This window comes from Choloepus didactylus, chromosome 3 (genome assembly GCF_015220235.1).
Source record: "Choloepus didactylus isolate mChoDid1 chromosome 3, mChoDid1.pri, whole genome shotgun sequence".
Classification (NCBI taxonomy): Eukaryota; Metazoa; Chordata; class Mammalia; order Pilosa; family Megalonychidae; genus Choloepus; species Choloepus didactylus.
The window spans coordinates 157,026,016-157,042,588 of NC_051309.1; the positions used below are offsets into that span (position 1 = coordinate 157,026,016).

General features: G+C 38.0%; 1 protein-coding gene across 3 annotated transcripts in view; it reads right to left on the reverse strand.

The window, feature by feature from the left end:
- Nucleotides 1-16,573, reverse strand: part of GYPA (glycophorin A (MNS blood group)) — a 53,489-nt gene that overhangs the window by 18,712 nt on the left and 18,204 nt on the right. For all 3 annotated transcript variants that reach the window (XM_037830732.1, XM_037830729.1, XM_037830731.1), the window contains exons 3-4: nt 15,509-15,574; nt 3,753-3,824 (exon numbers count right to left, since the gene is read on the reverse strand). In XM_037830732.1, coding sequence (XP_037686660.1) covers nt 3,753-3,824; nt 15,509-15,574 — 138 coding nt within the window. The remainder of the gene's footprint in view (nt 1-3,752; nt 3,825-15,508; nt 15,575-16,573) is intronic.

Sequence of the window (16,573 nt, forward strand, 5' to 3'; positions counted from 1 at the left end):
ATAGTTTGCTGATTCCTGCATTAGTGTAATTAGAATCACTGGATGTGGGACACAGCTATCGGTACTTTTTCTAGAGCCCCTTTGCTGATTCCAACATGGAGTCAAGGTTGTGAATTCCTGCATCAGTTGGCCATGAAATCAGTTCACTGGATTGTCAGTGGCATTAAAAAATTAAATTGTATAATGTCAAAGTGCATCCCACATACTAAGGACAGATATTATTTTGTGGAACTTTCATACATATGTGTGTGCAGGTGTATGTCTGTGTGTAATGAGTGGCAGTGTATACTGATTATGTATCAGTCTACCTGACGATATCTTGAGGTTGCTATACCTGGCTATTTCCTATCTGAATATCTGGCCTCCATAGGGGCTGAGGGATCCAACAGCTCATGACACACCTGAAATCCATTCAAGCTACCATGAGCTCTTGGCCAGCTGACTCCAGCCTAGAACATCTGTATCCACCCTGTCTATGGCACCCAAAAGGATTTAGATTTTCCATGTGTGCTGTGCCATTAAAATGGTTTGGGAGTTCTGAGAGAGAATACATTTAAGGGATAACTTTCCCAAATGATTCTGAAACTCACCTGGAGAAATAAACTAACAAAGACGTCTGCTTCCAGTCACAGCTGACTAGTTTGTTACAGACCAACCTTCCAGTTGATAACAAGTAGAAAAACTGGATAGCTTTAAAACATCCATGGAGGGCTTCAGAGGCTACCAAAAGAGTAGGAGTTGAGGCTGAGAGGGGATGTACAGAGAAGTAAGTCTGACATTTGCCACCGGCTTTCCTCTGGAAACATTTGTCTGTTTGTAAGTGGGGCCTGAGAGGCTGCAAAGCTTTTTAGAGACATTGGTGATCTCACAGAGCTAGGGGAACCACAACTGGGGTTGAGAAACCATTGAGAAAAGACAAACACCCCGAGATTTCAGCTGGGGCCTCCAGAAGGCTACCAGCTAGAAGACAGGGTGAACAGAAACAGATTGGTCTTTAAAAGACTGAATCCTAGCTTGCAACTCAGCTCAGTCACTGATTGGATTAAGACAATTTTCCTCTTCCATGATAGACCGCCCAAAGACACCATACAATACTGCTTGTGCTCTACTTACCTCACTCACCCCACCCTAATCCTGACTCGGATAGATCCTGCCTGTATTTGTCATGGATTTTCTTGAATTGAGTTTTAAAATATTACATTGATATTATTTTTGCTGCCCCTTAAATTTTGGACCTGAGTTGGGTGCCTCACTGGCCTCACCCTAGTTCTGGCACTGAGTTGTACACTTGAAATGAGTGAGAGAATTTCAGTGCATGCAAATTATGTCTTAGTAAAGCTGTTAAGAAATAAACCCAGAAAAATGGTTTACTTTTGCTGGTAATCAAGGAAATGAAAATTGGAACATAAATATACCATATCTCTCACCTATCATATTGGCAAAGATAAAGTGACTTCTAGCACACCATTTGGCAGACAGTTGAGTGGCATATACTCTAAAAATATACCAAAGGATATACAAATTGGTATAACTTTTCTGGAACAAATTTGGCAATATTAATCAAAACCTTGAAAATCTGATTAACTTTGATGCAATACAATTCTGCTTTTAGAAATTAATGTCATGTATGCAAAGATGAGTTTACAAGGGTGTCCATCATAGCATTGTTTTAAATATTGCAAAGTGGAAAAAACTGAAATATTGAAAAACATGGCATAGGTTATGTTGGACTGTTGAACTTCAGCACCCTGCTTGCTGTGCCAAACTGAGAGCACCTAGCTCTTTGTGCCCAACTATTGGTCAAAAAGAAGGAAACATCAAAGAGTTACCCCAATATAAGTGTCAAGGTTTCTAGCAAAGGCACGACTGACACCTGCATTGATGGAAAAGCATTTTACTCACATAGAGAAGAGACAGGGCAAGGCCAGCTTCACTGTGCGTCTTGGGCCCCCATGGCCAGCAGATCCCAATTCACTGGCCAACAGTGGGTGCTCACCCCTCTTGTGCCATATTGAAAGGACCATTGCTTTCTGCCTGCCAGGAACATATATACTACTGGGGTGAGGGTGTGGGGACGGTGAGCTGGAAGCTGTAAACACTTCAGTGTGTCTGCCTCCAGTGAATGTTTACACAAGCTCAGGGCAAAAGGGGAAGGAACGTGGCAGCACATCACCATCTGCTAGGGGCTGTGTTTTCTCTCTCTGGGTCGACACATCTGGTCCCGAGCACAAGATGCATTTGTGGGTGCCAGGGAAGGGTGGTAGTCTGTGCTCAGCCCATCTTCTACCAGTGGTTAAGTACACCATGTTGTATACATCAGATGTAATATGCAACCATTAAAAAGTTGATAAATGTATTTGCTGATATAGGAAAACAGTTTTTGAGTGAAGAAAAGACAGACTTCAGAATATTATATAAAATAACATCCTATTTTTAAGTACACATTTATAAGTGTGCATAGAAAAATATCTAGAAGATTTGCACCAAAATGGCAACAGGGCTTATTTCTGGATTGCAGGATAGGAGATGATTGTTATACTTTCTTGAGGAAGAAAGTAGAATATGTTGGTTAAGGATGAGGGCTCTCCAATCAAACTGACAGGATTTGCGTCTCCCGAAAGTTTTTTAAACTTTTTGACTTCTGTTTTTTCATCGGTGCAAAAGAGATAATACTACCCATAGAGTTACTGTCAGATTAAAATGAAATTATCCTTGTAAAGGGCTTAGCAGGGTGCCCGGGCATAGCAGGTTTTCAGTAAGAACTATTAATGTCCGTAAATTCTCAGTTCTACAATGAGTGTGTATTATATGTATTTATGTATGTATCATAACTCCATTAAAACAAAATGATAGTACAAGTTAAACATTCTCCTCTCATAATATACGGTTTTTGCAAAGTAGGGAACTCATTTTCTCTCACTAGATGCTGTTTCATACACAGCCTCAGTGACACATAGGCTCCAGGTCTGTAATTGCTACCTGTGTGGAAACTGTTGAGGAATATTTACAAGTTGAGATCACAGTAGGTTGAGAGTACAAGGCCTAATATTAATCACAAGCAGGTCTTGCTTTCAGATTGAAATGGAAGAAACACAGATAATCAGAAAACCTTAAACTTGACTCCCTATGATTCTATTGGCTGTCACTTTTATGGTACTCTTGGCTACCTTAGCCACTCTCAGTTACACTTTGCTACTCTTAACATGGTATTCAGCCTACAGAGATGAGTTATTGTATCATCACAAAACAAGTTTAATAAAAACAAGAAAATGGGAAAATTATTTACAGTGGGTTATCTCATGTTCACTGTCAATTCTTGACCCTTTCTGTTCCAGATTCTTGAAGCCAGTAGCAGTATATATCATAACTAATTTTATTTGAGTAATAATAACCACAATGAAATGAGTACACTACTATCTTGGTTTGCCTCCATTAATGCCTGTTAGCATTGCTTACAGATACAGACCACTTTGAAAGCAGAGAGAGTGTTTGCTCAGTTTACTTAAAAATTTTTTTAACTTCTTTTGCTTACAGTATATAATTCTTTTTGCAGAAAATTTAAAAAGTATTAAAAAGTAGAAAAAAAAGTTATTCACAATACCAACACTCAGAGGTAACCCTGGAATATTTTTTTTTCATTATTTTTTCTTTTAGTTCATTTATTACAGAAAACGACACAGACAGGTGCTTATTAAATATGTGGCTATGATACTAACAGCTGAAAATCTATTATGTAAAAATATAGGCCTCACCAGTTGCTTTCCTTTGATCTGTCCCAGTAGTAGCGGTCGTATTATTTACGATACTTTGCACAGGCACATAATCTATAAAGACAAGCAGGGAAAAATTACTTACAATATGCTTCCCAAACATGTCCACAGAGTTTTCAATAATCTTATAGAAACCAAAGTAAAAAAACATTTCATGAGAATGTTGGGCTCACTTTCTCAATTCAGAATCAGTATAAATCAGTTTTGAAATACTCTCCATTTCTCCCCTCTGTCAGGACTTGTTCTCCAAAGAAGTTCACAGTGAAGTGTCCAGTTTTTCTAAAAGCTCAATGTCATCAAAATCTAAAGAGATTTATAGCATTGTGAACCCATCTACAGCTTATCTCAGGATGACGTTTGAGGAGTTGTTGAAGTTTAGAGATGGAAGGGATTTTAGATACCATCTCCATCAGTGCTTTATTTAAAAGGCATTAGGAAAGTGAGGCCCATGGAAGTTAATTGATCTTCCACAGTTAAACTACCCCACAGCAAAATTCTGGTCATTTGTCATTCCTGCAACTAATAGTTAATGCCTGTCATGTGCCTGGCAATATGTGGGTTATGTAAATGAAAACACAGGTTTTGCTTTTAAGGAATTATTGGCCATGTGGACCCTGACACCCAGTTCAGAACTCTTTTCTGTAAATTTAATGGACAGTTTCAAAAGCTCTCTTCTTGGGTCACTAAAAAAAAAAAAAAAAAAAAAAAAAAAAAACAGAGGAAATGCCTTTTTAACTTTATTAGTCATTTTAAATATTTGCTTTTCCTACTGGTGTACCTGCAGGGGTATGTGGTAGGATGGACAGGGTGATCATGATCATGCTCTATCTACATGGAGAATTGACTTGTCTAACCAAATGAAAGCAAATATTCCTCTCTCTCCCTCTCTCCCTCCCTCCCTTTCTTCCTCTTGCCTCTACTTCCTTTTTTATTCAACCAATATCCCACTATGTGTCAAGCACTGTGTTAGATTCTAGAGATAATTGATGAATAAAGCAGGTGGGTTAATAACTTTCCCCTTGGATTTTCCAATTAAATGGGTAAATTATGACCAAGAATGCAAATTTTCACAAATTTTTAAGCAAAACCTGGGAAACTTTTGGAGGGTCCTGGTTTATAACATAACTTCCTAATTGAAGTAGTATAATACTGTATTTTAAAATTGCTTCTTAGCATCAGAACCTGATTTTCACATAAAAAGCTTATTTGAAAATCCAATGTAAAGTAGATATCAGGGGATGCTGTAGATTTATATATATATACAGTGTTCAGGGTCTAGAGTCCAAAGTTCCCCATACTCCATCTTAATACCTGGAGAATCTACAGATATCCTTTGTCTCTGCAGACCATAATTTGAAAACTACTGAATGTCATAGAAAGAAAAACTGGACCTTGGACTCCAAAATGCAAGCTCTGATATAAGCTCTTCTATTAGCTGTGTGACAATGCCAAAATATTTTCAATAAATATTTGATTACTTAGATAATTTATTCATTACCTGAATAAACAGATTACTTAGATCGTTGCTAAGGTTTCTTGTAGTTCTTAAACACTGGCATTATACTGAATGTTCTGCTTTATTATATATATGGCTTCCCCATTTCTCTAAATTGCATTGTCATTCACCCACTTAGGGATAACTTGGATCTCTCCTCTTCCTTTACTCCCCATAACCAATAAAACAGTAAGCCTTCCCAGTTGTACCTCAAAAATATATCTCACATTTCTTCACTTTTATTCATCTCTATTGTTACCACCCTATTCCACGGCGTCATTGATTTCAGCTACTATAATGGGTTATTAGCCAGTACCCAAGCATCCCCTCTTGACTCCTATAATCTATGCTCCATACAGCAGCATGAGTGATGTTTTTAAAAACACAAATTGGATGACATTGTTTCTTGGCTTTAACCCTCAAATGACTTTCCCTTATACTCATAATGTAATCATGCTCTCAAAAAATTGGGTCTCCATCTTCACCTTGTATCACTTGCTCCAGCAAGTTTGCTCTAGCAATATTGGGCTTCTGGCTCTTCCTTGAACATACCAAGCTTGTTCCCTGTCCCAGAATGTTTGCCCTTACTGTTCCCTCTGTCTGTAGTGCCCTTTCCTTAGATTTTGCAGAGTTCACTCCCTGTCATTGTTCAGTTCTCAGTTACTCAGTTTACTCAGAGAAAACATTCCTGCTATCTTTTTCTAAAGTGGACTTCGACATTCATGCCTGTTACCTTAACTGGTTTTATTCTCTTTGTATTATTTTTCACTGTCTTCTCTTATTTTAATAATTTATTTGTTGCTCTGTTTATTCTCTGTGTTTCCTCCCACCGTCTACAACCTCCCAGTCAGAATATACCCTCCATGAGAACAGAGAGCTCATTTGTCTTACTGCTGTGTCTTCAGTGTCTGGTTCAGCACCTGACACATAATTAATAAACCAAAAATTAAATGAATGAATTCAGGGGTTGGGAATCAAATCATTTCCTCAAAAATTTACTCTTCATTTGGAGGATGAAATCTGATAAATTTAGAATTAGAAATATTGGCTTTATCCTTAAGATTATTAGAGAAAGTAAAACAATCTTTTTTTCTCCTAGCCAAAGATGTCTAACCTTCCTTACCTTCTAGATTTTTCTCATCAATAATGAGTAAAGGAATAATTATCTGTTCTCACACCTTTCTATTACTCTATATAAAGTAGTCACATCAAGGCCGTTGCCTAGGAGATCCCAGAGGCTGCTGGGATGAGCTCAGTGTTGGTAATGAGGGCTGCTGGAGCCTTCAGAGCCCTGTCACCTCAGTGACATCCTCAAGGAGTGCCATCTAAGGCCTTCATCCACTATCTGCTTGTGTGGTTGTAGTCCTGAAGAATTTATTTCTTTTCCAGGAACACTATCTAAATGTTGGCAGCTCTAAATCACAAAAAGTTCTTCTAAATATTGTATCCCCACACCAAAAAAAAAAAAAAAAAAAAAAGAAAAGAAAAAAAATTAAAAAGCATGTGATGTTTTAAATTTTGATTGAGTAGTCCCCAATTTGTCCTCTGGGACAGCAAAGAATACCTCTTTTCTTTCCTGTTTAATAGCCCTACAAATTTTTGAATATATTTAAATATTATATCACATGTTTGCTACTGAAAAAAAATTAAAGCAGCTTTCTTGGTCTTCTGTTTTCCTATAATTTTCCTCTTCTCTCTGACTTCTCAAAAGCCATCAATCATATCCTCTGGTTTGTTCCCTAGTCTGTATTATTAGCATAGCAAATACTTATTTAGTACTTATACTTATTTAGTATATGCTGGGCACTGGCATAAGTGCCTTCCATTATTTACCTTATTTAATCCTTATGCTATTAACTATGAGGCAGGTACCGATATTATCCTTGGTTTACAGAAAAAGACATTGAGGCAAAGAGAGGGTAAACAATTTGCCTTAAGTTTACCCATCCTATCAGAGGATTAAAATCAGGATTTGATCCCAGTTCTCTCTGCCACATGCCCATCTTCTTAACCAACAGACTATTTTATCTCCTAGTCTACCTTAGAAGTTCAGGGTCTCTTTCTTTCTCTCAAGGGTGCACAATACATCCTTGATAAAGGAGTGCATGAAGTAACGAACACAGAAGCGCGTTTAGAATGATCTTGTCTCTTGTTCGAAAACTTTTAAACTTGGGTTAGACCAATGCCCCAGGGGTAAAGTACATTTCGAGTAACTGCTTGCTGCTTCTCAGGGCACTGGGCATTAGTATTTCTGACTCATAAATGCTGCATATTACAGGAGATTGACCTTAGTCTCAGGAAGAAGCCAAAGGTCATGTTAATTCAACACAATCTAGTAATACTTCCACATTATTTTTTTATTTTAATGGATTGATTTAGGATTCTTCCAAAACTACATAAAACCACAGCCAATAAGAGTTGATTTTTTTTAATTTTTAATTTTCCCCTTATCACATCTTGTAATGGACCCACAGAGAGGGAAATAACTCCTCTGTGGTTTGTGGCTTGTGCCTTTTTATCAGAAGCATGCTATTATATGTTTTGAAAATTGAGGGCCAGATATCTATCATCACCTTCATAAATTAGTCTTTAATTTGGAGGTTAAGCTCATTGTAACTCAAAGTAATCAACAAATTTAATTAACATAAGGTATTTCTCATAATATTAGATAAAAGTCTTTTAATTCTAGCTAGGCTCAAATTGAAGCATGCTTCTCGTACTAGAAAACTGTGATCCAGCCACAATTACTGGGCTCCCATATGCCAATTTCCCCCATCTTGTCAGCTGAGTCCCAGTAAAATCTATCCACCAGCCTGGGATTTATTTACTCATTTAAGTATGGTAGAACTAAAATGAAGCAGTTTGTATTTTAATCTATAATCTTGTACCCAATATAAGAGCATAAAATTTAAAAATTTCACTTACCTGCCAATAGTAGTACAATTACTATTTTTTCGTACATTCTGAGATCATGAGCTGGTTGCAAAAGTCAGTGTAAGAAAACCACCAAGAGCACCACTAAGAACGGTGTCAGACTCTGGCCCAGCCTGGACACTCTTATCTTTTAGGCCCACCTTCCCGAGGCCATCATCAGTTGGTAGACAGGCGGCATTTTTAAATTCTGCAAAGTTGTTAAACACCAGTTGATAAAGATACATGGATATCTGCTTAGCTGGGATAATTAAAGTGTTCAATAAAATCTTCTCTTCAAGGAACTGACTGCTACATGTTAAATTTGCTTTGCATAAATTGAGTGGGCATTGCAAGGCAGTAGTGGTTGGGATGCCCCCAGTTGGACAGACAAGAATCAGACGGTGGTAGCTTAGGCCAGGGCCTGAGTCTGGCTGAGGCAGCTGTTGGGGAGCCTCATGCTGTCCAAGATGAAAGTGACTTCCAATGAGTGGAATAACTGCATTTGAGAACTTTAATGACCATTGAGTGCTCTTACTTTGAAAAAACTCTCAAACTCGTAACAAGTCATACAGCAATGTATACCCAGAACACAAGAAATCATTAATTCAAAACAGAGTTCAAATGAACAAATAGTGTCCGCGTAGTTGCGGAACCAGTGAATAGTTTCTCTCTAGAATGTGCTTCATTAAATAAGCATCAGTTAATGACAGAATAATAAATGCAAACACTCAACAACAAACACACACCAAAAAACCGCACAAAAAACCTTTGCTGTAAAGCAGGTTAAAATAAGGGGCATGGAAGTCTGAGCAAGAGCGATTTTAAAGGGAGGCAGCAAACACAATATGAATTAGATCTGTGACAGCTCAAAAGAAGGTAATTGGATACTCCTCCTAAATTGTCCTACCCCCTGTAAGATTTGTCTGTGTGAGTCTTTCCTGCCTGTCCCCAGAAAATCAGTTTCCCAGGTAAGCAACTGGTCAAATATATTATATTTATACATTTACTCTAAATGCATTCTTGCAGCTTCAGGAAAACTTGGCCAGAGAGAAAAACATCATTTCCTGGGTAGAAGATGGGAATAAAAATCAGTTGAGCATTCCAGAGAGAAGGGAGCCTGAGATTAAGTGATAGATGAAAGAGCTAAAAGGCAGATATGGGGAAGACCTAGACTGGGGGGCATGGAGGGGATAATCTGAAGGGCAGTGAAAGTATTTTAATTCCCCAGAATCCTGGAGCCCTCGTAAGGCCAAGCCAAGTTATGCAAAACTAATGCAGCAAAATTAATAGTTAAATTTGACAAATATTTAGATAGTCAATACCTTCTGTAGATTCAGTATTTGCTGTGACTGGCTATCAGGTTGGGTTGCAGAATAGTTCGTAAGAGGCAGCCCAACAGCAGGAAAATGGGTAAACAATGTAGTCGCTATCCTCACCATGCTGTATTAGGCAGCTATTAAAATCATGTTTTCAAAAATGTTTAATGACATGGAGACTCAGGATAAAATAACAAAGTGGAAAACAGCAAGATCCAAAACTGTATGTATGAGAATAAAATGCTGTTTGATTCCTTTTTCTTCTGGGCTGTGTTACCTCTGCCTAGAACTTGCTTACTCTCTTCTTACGTGGTCAGCTCTTGAGGGCCTCAATTTAATAGCACTTCCTCCTGGAAGCCTTCCCTGACTCCCTAAGTCTGGGTCAAGGGTCCCTGCTTTGTCCTCAGGTTGTGCCCCGTTTTTCCCTCATCATGGGGACTTACCACACTTCATGGCATTGATCTTTGTGTCCCCACTGGACTCTGAGTTCTAAGTGGGTACTGCCTGCCAGTGGCTATCTTATTCCATCACTGAGGATTTGGATAAAATAATTGTTTGTTAAAACATGTTAATGCATGTTGGGTAAAATAAATGTTCCTTAACCCAATAAATGACAAATGAATACAGCAGTCTAGAGGAAAGAGATTTCTCTCAGGCAGCCTTGAGGAGTTGAGACTGATCTGTACGTACATCCTTTAACATATTCTGGCTTTAGGTTACCCCCAGTATGGAGGCCCCTTGCTGAGGCAGAAAGAAGAAAAGGAAAGTTGGCCTAAAATCTAACTTTCATACCTTCTAAGCTTGGACCCAATGGTCTCTGAGTACACTTTACCTCACGTGATCTCCCATTTTTCTGCAGAGTCACCTCATTAATCATTCTTGGAAGTTATATAAACTGGTTCCTTTAGCACCTGTTTCAGGGTGTCCTGCATGATCACGTTTCTTTGTATTTATAGGTCCTGCCTTGCTGTTCTGTTTTCAGCATCTGGCAACCTGTCTCATAGAGGCCAAGTGGCAATCAGTAAACCCCTGTCATTAGTGATGGGGAGAACATGACCTAGGGAGCTGCTAAATGCTCATGAGGCCACATGAAAGCAATGGATGCTCTGTTCTAGGTCATCTGGGAGGACTTCTCAGCTCTTAATAACCTGGCATGAGAAATGACCTTGGGGCAAGTACGGGTTTGTGACTTCCTTCAGGCTAACATGCTGACACTACTCGGGCCTGCTTAAAGAAAGGCAAATGTTGGAGACTTCTCCGTGTGGAAATTGGAGGTCTGACCCAGCATCACACACAGGTTGTGCAAAGCAGAACAATATGGTGACCTCTAGTGGCATATCTGAAACAAGGAAGGAAAAAAGTGATCTGAAAATGTGACAAAAAATTATACATCAGATTACGTTTTTCCCTTGAAGGGATTTTCCCAGTCTTCCTTTTATTCCTCCTGAAACACACGTTCAGGATTATCATAAAATCCTACATATGGAATATATCCTGTAAATACATCAGGCGAATCAATGTATCTTTTGAGTATTTTGAACCTGTATCTAGAGGAAAACAAATACATTTAATTAAACAGAAGCATTTAATTAAACCTAGAAAACAAATACATTTAATTAAACAAAAACATTTAATTACACCTAGAAACTGCATCCTGATTTCTTGATAATAGGTATGCATGGGCTATCTTTTCTTTTTGTCATTGGCTGAGTCACTGCAAGAGGGGTTAAATACAATGCTGTAAACTAGGAAAGGCCACTTGTATCAACTAGGATTGATCCATGTGGACCTGTGTTTCACCTGTTTCATAAGTTACTTATGCCCCAACTCTTTCAGTTTCAGATTATTTCTGGAGACGGTGGCATGTTACTCAGACCTGCCCGTGGAGAAATCTGCTTTATGTGTTTTGTGTGGAGGACTGAAGAACAGGGGAGCAACAGGAAACCCGAGACACAGTGGTTTGCAGTGATGGTGTCCTGGGTAACTGGTCACCTTGGGAATGTCTGCCCGCTTTTCCACAGAGGTCCAACTTCTTTCCTTGACCTTCTTTTGTTAGCTTTTTTTTTTTTTTAAACATTTCCAGGTTTAAAAAAATAAACACAAGTTTAGACAAATCTGACATTCAAAATAATCCTGTTAGAGAGGCAGAACAGATATTATCCCTCTCATTTTAATACATGGGGAAACTAAGGAATGGGTAACAGATTGCAAATATATTACTTGGTTTGGCCAAAAGTGTTATTTAAACATATTGATTTAGTTGCCAACATTTAAAAGGAGGTATTTTTTTAAAATTAAAAACCAGGATTTCTGGCTTCTCCTAAACAACTGGAAGATCTGTTAAGACTGAGCTTGCATTGCCACATGACAACAATCTGGTGGAACTGAGGACTGGTTGCCACTTGGAACAGATCGGCTTTCATCAGTTAGCCAAGTCCTCCACTGGATGCTTGCATCAGTCAGCTAGGAAAAGTATGCTGTGAGAAACTCAAAACCTCAGTGGCTTAGAGCAACACTGGTTCATTTGATGCTCACATTACCTTTCATTGGCTTTATTCTAGGATCCGGGCTGGAGGAGCAGCCCCCATATGGAATAGGCTGTTTTTGTTGCAGAGGGAAAAGAAAATTGGCCAAATGAAGTGATGGCCCTTAATGCTTCCGCTAAGACATGGTATGTGTCAGTTCTGCTCCCATTTGGTCAAAGCAAATGACAGGCCAAGTTGACATCAATGGGGCAAAGAAGTATATACTTCCTTCAAAGAGAAATCTTGCAAGTCATATGGCAATGGTGAGGATACCAAAAACACCTCCAGGGAGGGTAGTTCATAATTGAGAACAATGCTGAACTACCACATTCATTTGTACTCTGTGCCTAGCTCCTTTCTGTATTTGGGTTTGCAAATCCAACTTAGTTAGGAGAGCTGCTCAAGATATTTTAGAGTTGAGATTCAATCCAGGACCCTATTCCCTTTCTTTACAATTATAACTGGATGTGATGTGATATGTGTTGGAGGGGTGCTCAGTAATGCCCAAGAAGTCAGAACTGTCATCACTCCTGGCGAAGTGGGTAGTGAACAACTGCCTCAGGTTGCCTCTAATTCCATGTGTCATCCTACTGAAATCAGGTATCACGTATGACCTGTCTGCTAAGAATTGAGAGGTCTAGTTTGCTCTTCATTCATTCAATCACATACCAGGAACCGTGCCGAATGCTGGAGACACAACCTTTAATAATTGAAAATGTCCACCCTCCTTTCCCCTCAGGAATTTAATGATTATTTGGGAGACAGGCAAGTAAAAGTACCTGAAATATGGTGTGTCAAGTGATTTATAGTAGGAAGCACAGGGTACTGAGTAGGTACATGAGGAAGGCACCTAACTCAGACATGGGATTCTGGAAAGGCATTCCAAAGCAAGCCATGCCTGGGATCAAAGGATGAACACCCAGGTCTAGGGAGAAGAAAGAGCATTGCAGGCATAGAAAACTGCACAAGTAGTGGTCTGGAGTTGAGAGAGCATTGTTGTAGCTTGCAAAACTGTTTGAAATTCTAAGGACTCGTACATACACACAATTATGCACATCTGTCCTTTTCAATGTCATGATGTCAACCCACTCTGCCCTTTGCCTTTGTAAATGGGGATGTGACCCTGGTTCTTCACATGAAGGAATATTGGGGAGGTATATCAGCAAAACAGAGAGAACAAATAAATAGCTATTTCTTAGACCTAATTTTTAATGAAATGTAACATATACAAATCACAGATATATTGCAATAGATGCAGCAAAAGCATTGGATAAAATTTAATAATCTTTCCTGATAAAGACTCCCAAAGACTAGGAATTGAAATGCCTTGTTTGATAAAGGATATCTACAGTAAAACGTACAGATAACAGAAACATTTACTTTTGAAATATTGAGCCTTTGATCCCTGAATTTGAGACCACAGAAGCTATATCAACAATCATCATTTCTGTTCAACATTTTGCTGGAAGTCCTAGCCAATGCAACAGGCAACGTAAAACTGGCATGATCTGTGAATGATAGGATTGTGTGTATAATATACAAGAAAAATCTGTTAAAAACAATTAGAATTAACAAGTGGATTTTAGCAAGCTTGCTAGATACAAGATCAAAATAGAAAATCAATTGTACTTCTATATAATTGGAACACACGACAGGAAACTTAAATTTTGAAAACTACTCACAATAGCATAAGTCTAACTAATAATGAACAAGACTTCTACATTAATCACAAAACATTACTGACAGAAATTGAAGAAGACAAATTATTTGAGGGAGATATTTTGTTCATGGATTGGAAACTATGATATTGTTAAGGTTTCAGTTCTTCCTAAAAAGATTTCTAGATTCAATGCAATCTCAGAAGATTATTTTAGAAGAAACTGACAAACTGATTCTGATGAATGAAAGATCTTTATTTGGTTAGCTTAATTTTAACTTAATTTATCTTTAAATTTTAAAGCAATCTATTATTTTTGGAATACAGCCAAACTAGATAAGATGTTTTACCATTTTTAATATATAGTTGGATTCAAGATCCTAATAATTTAAAGATTTATGCATTTACATTTATGAGAAACAATGGCCTATAATTTCCCTTGTAAAGTCATTGTCAGGTTTTGGTAACAAGATTATGGTGGCCTCATAAAATGAATTAGAAAGTGTATTTCAATGCTCTTTTGTGTAAGATTGGTATTGATTATTTCTTAAATATTTGAAAAACTTCACCAATGAAAGCTTCCATATCTGGAATTTTCTTTGTAAGAGGGATTTTAATCAAGGATTCTATTTTTTAAAAACAGATAAAGGACTTTTCAGTTTACCTATTTCTTCTTGTATCAGTTTTGGTGAGTTGTATTTTTTCCTTTCTTTGTGGCATTAGATGTGTTTAGAGTATGGGTTTTGGGATAAAACCCGTGGGAGCTTCAGTGATGAGTATGGCTCTGATGAGTTGGGTGGCTTTGAACAAGTTACTTAATTTCACTGTGTTTAGGACTCTTTTGGGCAAAATGAAGATTATAATGCCTATCTCTTTGGGTTGTTGTGAGGACAAAATTAGAGAATGCATGGAAACAGTGCAGTGCCCCACCATGTTAGCCGTTATTTATAGTTTTACAACATCTAGCACTGTGTGTGTCTACACTTTGTCCTTGAATGCTTTCCAGTTTGACACCATCATGTTGACATCACATTGAAGTCACTTTGAAACTGGACCCAGAAGGCTTATAATTAGTTCCAAGCCTAATTGTACTCCCTTGGTCTCTATCCTTAAAATTCATTTCTTCTATTTATCTCAACAAATGTCCTCAGTGTCTCTGTTATTAATTTATAAACTCTTAGCCACTTCAAGTTTTTCCCGGGCTTTATTTCAAACCAGCCGTGTCCTCTTTAAGACTTGCTCCCTTTTTACATTCAACCAGCTCTTGTAAAGTCCCTTTCTTGTCCCTAGAAAATTAACAAGAGATAGTGAGTGCCACCTGACCCCACCCTTATCTCAGCACCCAGCTGTCTTGTAGTTACCATTTCTTAAACACTTATGATATGTCAAGCTCTGAGCTAAGCACTTTCACTATGTATTCTTATTTAATCCTTAAAGAAACACCGTGAGGTAAGTACTATTGGCCCCGTTTTAAAACTAAGGGGACGAAGGCCCTGTGGGGAAAATACCCCAGGGCAGGGCAGCTTAGAAGGGCAGTGCAGAGCTGGGGCTGGCTCTGATGGCAAATCCTCACCACCGCACTATTTGGTCCCTGTAATCTGGTCTGCCTCTTTATGATCATATTCATTGTTTGTGAGCTTTGTTACACTGATTTTAATTTTTTTAATCCCCAATATTATCTCTGTGGTGAGAATTCCTCCAGAGTTGGCACTGTGTTTACATAGCTTCCATTTCTCAGTGTTTGTCAGTTTCCCCATAGTGACAGCTTCCATTAAATACAGTTGCATCATAACGGTGACTCCAGAGCAGCTATTTTAAAATGCAATACAAACCTTGGTCTTGGGTATGTGGGTCTCTACTAACGACTCCTGTAACTACCGCTGGTGTGGAAACAGGCCCTGTATAAAACACAAGTTGAAAAAAGGGATGAGGTGACTGAGCAGATAGTAAAGCATATCACAAAGGACAAATTTATATCACGTCCCTCCCAGTGGCAGATCCATAATTTTTATTTAGTTGGGGCTTATGGATGAGGAAAGTATGCTACAGTTTCTTCATCTGTAAAATGATAATACCTGCCAAGCTGTGAGGATTAAATTAGTTTTACATATGAGTGTATATACGTGTAACAGTTAGCATAGAACTTGGCAGATAGTGAGCACTGCATTCATGTTGGCAATTTTTGTTATCATTCTCATAAGGGGTGCCTGGAAGCTACATTTGCATAGTATTTTACATGACTTTGGGAAATTGTCCATATTAAAGAAAGGTGGAAACTGATTATTTAAGGACTAAAACTCTATCCCATGCATCCTTGTCTCCATCTTCTAGGTGCAATCCTACTTCCCCAGTAAAAATTAAGGCAAACAAAAACATCATTAAATTCACTTTTATCCTAGCTTGAAAGAAGGTGAGACCGTTTCAAGGTTCACCATCTATATTTCCTTTCTCGTTTTCAAAAGCAGAATTTCAGTAATGGAATTGTAGGAAATGCTGGCTCCCATCGAGATGATAAGCTGCTAAGGATCCAGATAACCAAGGGATGTAATTAACCTTAGGACGTGGTTACTCTTTAGTATCAACATGTATGTACACAGACATAAATACAGAAAATGTATTCTCATATGCCCTTTTAAAATCTCATAAATGCATTAACTATTTTTTAAAATAACACAATTTTTTAAATTACAAAAGTAACCTAGGCTTAGTGAAGAAAATTTGGGAAATACAAGAAAGCACATAGAATAATACAAAAATCACCGATAATCAAACCACCCAGAGGTAAACACTTCAAACATTTTGGTCTACAACACTTTACATTTTAGCTATTACACCTAAATATGGGATCCTTGTGTTTAAATATGTATAAATTTGTACAAAGTGCTTAAAATTGAAGA